The sequence below is a fragment of the Erinaceus europaeus genome, chromosome 3, assembly GCF_950295315.1.
Source record: "Erinaceus europaeus chromosome 3, mEriEur2.1, whole genome shotgun sequence".
Lineage (NCBI taxonomy): Eukaryota > Metazoa > Chordata > Mammalia > Eulipotyphla > Erinaceidae > Erinaceus > Erinaceus europaeus.
This window is the reverse complement of record NC_080164.1, coordinates 63,830,756-63,840,681: the sequence shown is the minus strand read 5'-3', so window position 1 is coordinate 63,840,681 and position 9,926 is coordinate 63,830,756. Positions and strand designations below refer to the sequence as shown.

The following is a 9,926-nucleotide window of genomic DNA, read 5'->3' as shown; positions in this document are numbered from 1 at the left end:
CATATCCAGGAACACTTCTGATGGCTTCTTAGACTGTAGCGTGTAGCTGCACTTCTGCACTGATCTGAGTCCTTTTATAAATAAAGGAATAAAAGTCTTTAATGCTAAAGGTTTACTTGTATTTTTATTTAATAAAGATTTATTTTATTACATGTGAGAGGTAGAGGAGAGAGACAGAGCGAGACATGCCAGAGCACTGCTCTGATAGACACGGCTCCAATTACCAAATTGGGAACTTCAGGCATGCGGCTCTTGAGCTCTGCTCCATGAGCTGTTTCCCCACCATCATATATATCTTTTTTCTTTTTCACCCTAACAGTCTTACCTCACCACAGTGAGTAGATTTTTTGTGATAGGGAAGGGTCACAGGAGGAGGACCAGGTTGGCAGCAATTATGAGAGGGAGAAGTGATAGGGACATTTACTTCTCTATCAGTGAAGAATGAGAGGCAGGCCCCCCAGTCTGGGTGATCTTCAGAGTAGGACTGTGACTTCTGCAGCATCTTAAAGAACAGTGTCCTTTTTTTGTATACACGAAAACAGGATTTTATTAGCCGGTTACAGGCATTGAGCTACATAGAGATTGGCCCTTAGCTTGCACACATCCAAGTGAGATTTGAGGAAACATCATGACAGAAATAAAATCATCCTGGTGTTTCAAGTAGAGGTTGGAAACTCACCATATAAAAAGATAAAAAAGAAAGCCTCTTTTTCTACCGTAAGCAAATGGCAGCTCTTATTAAACAGTAGACATTTAAGATACAGGTTTGCCAGACACCTTCCCGTCCCTGCTATGTCCACTCTTGACTGCTGGATATGAAAAATGAGTTTAAGGTTTTTGTTTGTCTTACTGTTTTTGGTCTATTTTTTTTCCCCTTTACAGTTTTTTGAATCTTGAACTTTGTGTTAGCAAAAATAATTATAAAAGCTGGTATCACGAGCACGTGGAGTGAGGAGGCCAGTGGCTGAGGAGTGACTGTGCCGAGGTGCTGCTGGGAGGGAAGGCTGGCTCCTCTACAGCTCTCCAGGAGATGTGCTTGCCACCCTCACTCTCACAGAGGGAAGTGGTTCTGGTTTCGGGCTGCGGTTAGAGATAGAACAGACAAGGCCAACACACAACTAAGACTACAAGCTGTGGACTGTGGTCAATCAGCTGATGACATTTTGAAGAAAGGGGGGAGGGGAAGGTGGTTGTGGGAGCTAAGGCTTCTTTTCCATGGGGCTGGTGGTGGGCAGGGGTAGAAGCCTGAGGAGGGGCCCGCTCCCCAAGACCATCTCAGTGGCTCCCCTTTGCCGCTGAGGACAGTGAGGGCCAGAGAGGGGGCCCAGTTGATGGCAGAGCTGGAGCCAGAGCCCAGGCTTCCTGTGCCAATTTACTGCTTTTCCTGTTTCAACAGATTAGAAAGCTTCGTTCTTCCTGGTGCTCATTGCCTTGGGAGCTAGAGAAAGACTCTAGTCTCCTGGGCAGCTCAGATGCCCAAGTTCTGTCATCAGTAGGAGAGGACTAACACTAAACTGATCCTTGTGGGAGAGATTTGCGTTGGGGCAGATACTTCCTGTCTCCCACAGGCATTTATAAGCCTGGAGGACTTGAGGAGCAGGTCTGGGCTTAACCCCCTGAGATAGAAGAGGTGGACTCCGAGATGTGAGCCCCAGATGGGTTGGAGCTCACTGTTTTACTCAGTTTTCACAGGGAAGTCCTTGCCCCTGAAATGTGGCCCAGGCCCAGGAACACTACACTCAGGGAAAAAAAAAAGTGCGAGTAAGCAAATGAATAAATGACTATCTTGTTAGGGCTGGCTTTGAGAGAACAGTAAAGTGGACAAGTGTGGGTCTATGGGCACTTTAAACCCACCATTGCTATTGTCTTTCTCTTCTTTTCCTACTGCCATTTCCTGGCTCCAGGCAGAGTGACCCACCCCTCCATCAGAAGGTGCCCCCTTGGAATTCGAGGGAGAGAGGGAATTGCTGTCAGGGAGAAAGCTGTGTCTTGGGAGGGAGGAGTTAGTGGTGGTGAAGTTCTGGCATTTGAAGGGATTGCACCTTGGGCAGCAAAGTGATTCTCCTTAAGTTTAAGGAAAGACTGGCCTTAGTTTAAACATTATCAGATAGAGTATCAGGGAGTTCAGAGGGTGAGATGTGAATCTCAGGCAAGAGCGGGAATGCTCTGAGGCCCAGGGCAGGACAAAGGAGCTTGGGGGGTGGTAGGAATGCTGAGAGAGATGTGATGGGGCCCCAGAGGCCTCCAGATGTCTAGAGCTGTGTGGTCTGCAAGGAAGAGATGGCACAGCCAGCACCAGTGGTGCCTCTTCCTGTGTGAGTAACAGACATCACCCTCACTCCCACACCCCTCAACCAGGGGCCTGGACTTACCTGGCATGACTTTGCATTTTCATCAGAAGTGGGGACTGTGGGCACACTGGAGTGGACTGAAATCGGACTCACATGCCCCCAGGACCTGTGATAGGGACAGTGTTAGGGCTGGAGGCCTCACATGTGCTCCCCTACTCCCAGCTCTGAGGGGTCCCGAAGAGGCCACTTTCATCCCACATGCTGCTGGAGGCTCTTGGTGTGACTTCATCCACCTCTTGGGCCACTCCAGGAACCTGAGTTTGGAGCCTTAGAGTTGGAGGATGCTCACTCCAAACCACTTGCTTTGTGTCCCCACCCCACCCCTCAGCAGCACACGCTGCTCAGTGAAGAGCCTCCACACCATGAGCGCGTCAAACTACACCCCTTAAAGTGCCCCTTGCTTCGGGGTTCCTCCCCTTTCATTTTCTTCTGGCCTTTTTTCCTTGACACCCCCTGGAATTGCGTTTTCTTTCTTCCTTTATTATTCTTTTTTTTTTTAAAAATATTTTATTTATTTACCGATGAGAGAGACAGGAGGAGAGAGATAAGGAACCAGACATCACTCACATGTACTGCTGGGGATTGAACTCAGGGCCTCATGTTTGAGAGTCCAACACTTTATCCATTGTGTAACCTCCCAGACTGCTGGAACTACTTTTTCTATATAAAAATGTGTGTGTGTGTGTGTGTGTGTGTGTGTGTGTGTGTATGTCCTCGTCCTCCCTGTTCCTGTGCTCCTGGGACTGCCCTGGACCTGGGGAAGCAGGGCCTCTGCCCATCATAGACTGGAGAGGGTGGGAGCTGAGGACAGTCCTCAGAGCACGGGGTAAGGGAGACATACCTGGCAGGTGGTGTGGGCATCCCAGCCCCTGTACACCAGGCTCTGCAGCTGGGGTGTGTGCTGCTCCACAAATTGCTCACACTGAGGGGGGCGACAGATACCTATGTGGGGGACACCCAGCCCAGTGCAGGCCTCCCCACTTATCTGGGTTCCTCAGGACACCTGCTGGCTTGCTGCAGGGTCAGTGGTCAGCCCCCACTGAGAAGGCCTCCCCCTCTAAAGGACCCTGGAGTTGCCCATCTCCCAGGAGGTATCTGGGTCCATGCAGGTATCTATGGGGGAGCCCTGCAGGACCCTCAGAGCCCCTGCCCTTTGTTCAGAGGTGACTCCTTCCTATAATAAGTGCTGGCTCTTGGGATAGTCCTACGATCTGTCTGAGCCTCTTGAGGCAGGGGTCGGACCCACGTTTCTGCACCCTGATGGGGATGCCTTTCCTGGGCTCAGTTGCACCCTGAGCAGACTGTGAGTCCCATTCTCCCAGCTGCCCAGCACAGACCTTTTGCCTGTTCGGCCAGTTGTCTAAGCAGGCCTGGCGCAAGGCCTGTGAACTGCTGTTCCCTGCCTGCGTGGTGACAAGCATACAGAGCTGGCACTTGGAATCCTGTGGAGGCCAGTCTCCTGGCAGGGACCCCAGAGTGGTGAGGGCTGGAGAGGAAACAGTCAAGGTCATGGTGGAGGTATTCTGTATTCCCCAGGGCAGCCAGGGGAAAAGGGGAGGGAAAGGGTCATGTCATGTCACACAGGGAGGGTGAGGGGGGCCTAGGGCAGGGACTGGGCAGCAGGCTCACCAGGGTCTGAGATGTCCTCAGTGGAGCACCGGAGGACGAGGCCGCAGACCACCTGGGGCAGCACTCGGCCCAGCAGTGCGTCCAGCAGGATGACGGTGTAGCGCTCGGCTAGGCACTGGCAGATGCCGCCTGCCACCAGGGGCACCACATGGCACACCTGGGACACAGCCAAGGCCAGCACACCCTGGAGTAAGGGCGAGAGAGGATGGCATGGGACCTGCTTGTGGCCAGCTCCTACCACTGGAGGCTTTGGCACCGTCCCCTGCCGGGAGAAAGTGCTGACCCTTGCAGATAAGGAGCCAGGCCCTGTGTCTGGCTCTAGAGGCTGTGACTGTCTGAGAGGGACTTAGTGAGGCCAGAGGAACACTGACAAGGCCACATAACAACCTGGGACAGAGAAGACACTAACCATGCCTCCTCCCTCTTTCCCATAGCTGGATTAGTCCCTGTCTGCAGCTCCTGGAGCCAGTGTGTCCCTGGCCTCAGGGGGCTTTAGGGGGGATGCTCTCCACTAGGCCTCAGTTCCGAACAGCCTCTGAGTGGAAGGGCTAGGCGAGGTGGCAAGCACGCTGGTGTTTTCTTTCACTCCTCCTGGACCATTGAGCTATTTGCAGCAGGCTGGCTTTGGCCTTGCTTGTGCTTGCACTGGCCCCCAGTGTCAAGAGGGCTGAGAGAGAAGCGGTGCGCAGGGAAATGTATTCTCTGGGGGTGTGGTGCCTCTCAAGTAGGTTCATTTTGCTGAATATAGCCACTTGCTGTCTCAGGAAGCCCCCCCCCCCCGTCCATCTCTTTTCTCGGTCAGTGCTTGGCCCATCTGTGTGCCCCTGAGGCTACCCTAGCCTACCTTCACCAATCTCCTTGCTCCTGCCTCTTTGCTTCTCCCACCTTCCCAGAAGCCTCACTGGCATGGGATTTGCTAAAGTAGCTCCCACTTTAGAAAGCCTCACCCATCTTGGTTCCCTTGGTTCTGGTTTTTCCAGAAAAGCATCTGAAGAAAGACTTGTCAGGACCGGCTGCTCTTCTCCTATCTCCCAGGAGCCCATTCCCTCTTTTCCCATCACTCCCCCACGGCAACTCAAAGTCGCTCTCTGTCGCCAGTGCTCTGGCCCTGTCTCCTTTTGATTTCCCAGTAGTGTCATCCAGGAGACTATTCCCTCCTTCCAGGGTCAATTTTTTCATGCTGTGATTCCAGATGGGGTTGAGCATAGTGAGGCATACTCTCTACCAGATGAACTGTCTCTTGCTCTTTCTTCTTCTTCTTATTTATTATTCCCTTTTGTTGCCCTTGTTGTTTTATTGTTGTAGTTATTATTGATGTCATTGTTGGATAGGACAGAGAGCAATGGAGAGAGGCGGGGAAGACAGAGGGGGGAGAGAAAGATAGACACCTGCAGACGTGCTTCACCGCTTGTGAAGCGACTCCCCTGCAGGTGGGGAGCTGGGGGCTCGAACCGGGATCCTTACGCCGGTCCTTATGCTTTGCACCACCTGCGCTTAACCCGCTGTGCTACCGCCTGACTCCCTCTTGCTCTTTCTTTTTGAAAAACAAATCAACTCTTCTGTAGAGACAACTATTGACTCTTCTCTACCTGTTAGTGAGCTATTGGCAGGCTAACCTGGGTCTTTCATTTTGTTTTTTTTAATTGCCACCAAGGTGTTGCTGGAGCTTGGTGCCTGCCTGTACAATGAACAACCCACTACCGTGGTGGCCATTTTCCCTCTCCTCTCCCCTCCCTCCCTGCCTCCCTCCCGTCCCCTCCTTCTCCTCCCCTCCTCTCCTTTCTTTTCCTTTGTGCTTCTCTTTGTTTCTTAATTTTTAAAATATCTTTATTTATCGGATAGAGACAGCCAGAAATTGAGAAAGAAGGGGGTGATAGAGAGGGAGAGACACCTGCAGCCCTGCTCCACCAATCGCAAAGCTTTCCCCTTGCAGGTGGGGACTGGGGGCTTGAACCCGGGTTGTAACATGTTCACACTGTTGTAACATGCGCCTTATAACATGCGCTCAAACAGATGTGCCACTTATCCAGCCCCTTTGCTTTCTTTTTTAATTAGGTAGAACAGAGAGAAATTGAGAGGGGTGGGGGAGACAAAGAGAAATACCTGCAGACCTACTTCACCACGTGTGAAGCTTCCCCCAAGCAGGTGAGTAGTGGGGGCTCCAACCTGGGTCCTTGTTCATGGTAACATGTGTGCTCAACCAGGGTGCCATTGCTTGGACCCCAGCCCAGTTCATGTCTAGCTTTGTCCTTGGCACCTGACACGGTGTCTGACATACAGTAGGTGCTTCACATTTGCTAAGTGAACTCTAGGCCTGGAACTTACTGGACCTGAGTCTGAGTTCCAGGATCACTTGGGTGCACAAACCACGGTGCTGTGGATGCATGGGGCAGGGTGGGACTTAGCTCCTTGTGGCCCTGACACCTCACCTTGGGTATCACAGCTTGAACCCGCTTGAGCAAAGTCCTGCAGAGCCAGCAGAAGGGGAGGGGGATGGGGAACCGCTGCTCAGAGAGCTCCTGGGGGCGAGAATCAGGGAGGATGGATTGAGACTGGGGGGGGGGGGAGATAAGGTGCCTCAGGCTCAGCCCACTCTCCTCCCACCTCCCTCTCCTGCTGCCTCCCCCTCCTCCTAGACTCTGCTAGCTACCAGTCTCCTTCTTCCCCTGCCCCTCCCTGGCCCAAGTGTTGGTGGGCCTCACTTGTACCCTGGCCCTCACCTGTGTCTGAGGCCCAGGCCTCATGTGGAGAGCCCCAGGCAGCCTGGGGAGGGCCAGCTTGTTCAGCAGGGGGCCAGGCAGCCCTGGCTCTTCTGGCTCTGGAGGTTCAGGTATGCACAGTCTCAGATGCTCACAGATTGCCTTGGGGTCCTAGGGTACAATGCACGGCGAGGACAATTAGGGTGGCAGGGGGACCCCACTCTTGATCATGGACTGAGGACAATGTCTTTAGGCCTGGAGAGGGGTGTGTGACAGCTGTGGTGGGGGGGACTAAAGACAGAGAAGGGGGCCACGTCTGGGTACATGTCTGGGAATATGTGTGAGTGTGAGCATGAGATGTGTGTTTCTTTTTTTTAAATTATATTTATTTATTTTCCCTTTATGTTGCCCTTGCTTTTTTTTTATTGTTGTTATTGATGTTGTCGTTGTTGGGACAGGACAGAGAGAAATGGAGAGAGGAGGGGAAGACAGAGAGGGAGAGAGAAAGATAGACACCTGCAGACCTGCTTCACCGCCTGTGAAGGGACTCCCTGCAGGTGGGGAGCTGGGGGCTCGAACCAGGATCCTTACGCTGGTCCTTGTGCCATATGCGCTTAACTGCTGCATTAGAGATGTGTGTTTCTAAGAACAGATGCATGTAGGCTTGTGTATGAGTGTCCTTGTTTATAGGAGTGTGTGTGTGGGTCTTGTGTGAAACTGTGTGTGTGTGTGTGTGTGTGTATGCGTGTGTATGCGTGTGTGTGTGTGTGTGTGTGTGTGTGTGTGTGTTAGGAAGCTTGCAGGCTGGTAGAACCACTGTGATCTGAGGCCTGGCTGAGGGGCACTGAACTTCCTGGACTGGTTGTGGGGAGGGTCTGTGATAAGTGAGTGTGTGTGTCAGGCTAGGGTGCTGTGTGTGGGGAGAGTTGTGGGTACAGGTGAGTGCAGGGACTGTGTGGGAAGGCAGACAGGGTCTCACGATGTGGTTCTGGAAGTAGTCGATGACCGTGGGGAAGTAGATGTCGAGAATGTGGTGGCACTGGGGCACCAGCAGCTTTATGGGGAGGACATCACACTCGTGTTCCAGGAACTTCCGCATCTCGTCCTGGGAGCAGAGGGAACCCACAGAGGTGGAGAGGGACGTCAGTCTGGTCTCTCTGAGGGCTGCTCCATAACCCAGCCCTGGGACACAAGGTCACCTCCAGGTCACAGGGCTCCCTCCTCCTGGGACACTGAAGATTAAGTAGTCAGGTCCATGTAGGCCCCCTTCCCTCTCAGGAAAGACCTGCTCTCTGCTTGAGCTCACCCCCAAGGACTCAGCCTGGAAATGACTGCTTTAAGGGGTTACCCTCCTCTCTGCTCTTTTGACCCCTCCAAGCATCAGCCAAGGCTTTCATCTCATCACCTGGAAGATGGCCTCCTTGGTCATCTTGATGAGGATTGGGATGATGTCCTGACACTCCTGGCACAGGTCATCCTGGGGAGGGGGCCCCACGGTGGGGTGCATGGGTGAGGGCAAGCTCACAGTTCAAGCAGGTGAGACTCAGGCAGAGGCTGACAAGCCCAGGCTTGTCCCCAAGAACCCCCAGCCCATACCCCTCTCCCTTCTCCATCCAACCCATCCTGAGCCTGCCCACCCCTTGCACCCTTGGGCCCCCTCTGTCCTTGAGGGGTACTCACAGCTTCTGCTTGTCCCCAGACTTTCTGAAGGCAGTACCCCAGGGCTCGGCACTGCAGTGCTTGCTCTAGGCTTTCACACCAGAACTTGGGGCCCTGGGCACAGTTCACAGGTGGGGCTGTTCCGACAGCTGCAATTTGGGGCCAGGGCAACCTTGGAATCCACGTCACAAATAATGTCTCGACCTCACTCAACCTCCAGATCCAATTTTGTTGGGAGCTCATGGCCACTACGCACACCAGAGTCAGACAGCTGGAGGCTCCTCCTGTTTTAGTGCTCCCCCCAGCTGTGCGATGCTATTTGATTTTTGTGGTACCAGAGCCTTGTATATATGAGTCTGCTATTCCCTAACCGATTCTTCCATTCTCTTTATCTTCTTATATGTGAAGAGAGAGAGAGAGAGAAGAGAAATGGGGGGGGCACTATAGCATCATTCCACTATCTATGGAGCTTCCCCTGGTGCTATGGTGCTCTTGTGGGTGCCAGGGTTTGAATCCATGCCCTCAAATATGTTAAGTGCTCTACTTTTCCCTGGTCCCCTGCTGTGTGATTTAAGCAAGCCCTGCAACCTCTCTGATTTTTAGCCTCCTCATTTTAAAAATGAAAACAAAGCACAGACTGTACAGAAGCCAAGCACAGAGCCAGAGTTTGGTGGTTGACAGAGAAGCCTCTGTTGCTTTGCCACACCAGGCTCTGGGCAGAGGGGTGAGAAGGTGGGGAGACTCACCAGTGCTTGGGGCCCAGAACATGGGCGGCAGCAGCAGCAGCCACGGCAGCAGGTGTGACTTGGCCATGACACCTCCACAAGCTAGGTGCCCTTCTTGGGGAGGGGGGTCCTTATACCTGGGGGTGGGGGTGGGGGTGGGGGCAGGGCTGGAGGGAGGAGCCATCACCCCCAGAGTTTGCTTTTGTCCTGAAGAGCCCTTCAGGGACTTTGATCCACTCCTTTTCCCAGCAGTGATTCCTGCCTGCCCCTCACTTTCTACCCCCCACCCCCATGCCCTGCTTGCTGCTCAGTTCCTGCCCCCGTTGCCCCCTGCCCTAACTCCCAGGGTCTGGACCCTTGGTTCTCTCCCATCACATCTGGCCCCATGTCTCTAAGTTATGGGAGAGCAACCAAGGCAGGGCCAGAGCAGCCAGGGTGACCACCCCCATCTCCCACTCTTCCTGGCTCTGTCCCCAGGCCTCTTGGGCTGTTTCCACAGTTGAGCAATGCTCAAGAGCTTCCTGCCTGACTCTTGAACCAGACAAGCACCCATAGGCCCAACCCAGTACCCTTCTAAGCCACCCACCTCTCACTCCAGTTTGACCCCTCACCCTCAGCTCCCCACTCCTGGTCAATGGACACAAGAACATTGACATGAAACGGAGAAAGACAAAATGTCCAAGAGTCTGAGGTGACAATGGGGTGGGGGTGGGCGTGGTGCTGATATTTCTGGAATGATTTTGAGAGCATATTATCCAGAGGTGCTGCTCATGTCTGTGAGGACCCCTCCAGGGAAGGGGCTGTGACTCAGGAGAAAGAAATTGTCATTGACAGCTGCTGAGACTCTCAGGCCAGGCCCCACT

General features: G+C 53.2%; 1 protein-coding gene across 1 annotated transcript; it reads right to left on the bottom strand.

The window, feature by feature from the left end:
* Positions 1 to 200: 200 nt before the first annotated feature.
* SFTPB (surfactant protein B) lies at positions 201 to 9,151 on the bottom strand. Its single transcript, XM_060187211.1, has 11 exons — positions 9,085 to 9,151; positions 8,360 to 8,586; positions 8,085 to 8,156; positions 7,659 to 7,784; positions 6,701 to 6,850; positions 6,410 to 6,499; positions 3,981 to 4,164; positions 3,689 to 3,837; positions 3,193 to 3,273; positions 2,373 to 2,457; positions 201 to 1,080 (listed from the first exon to the last, which is right to left on the bottom strand). Exons 1-10 carry the CDS (start codon positions 9,149 to 9,151, stop codon positions 2,395 to 2,397), a joined length of 1,209 nt encoding a protein of 402 aa, XP_060043194.1. The 3' UTR covers positions 201 to 1,080; positions 2,373 to 2,394.
* Between the last annotated feature and the right edge of the window lie 775 nt (positions 9,152 to 9,926).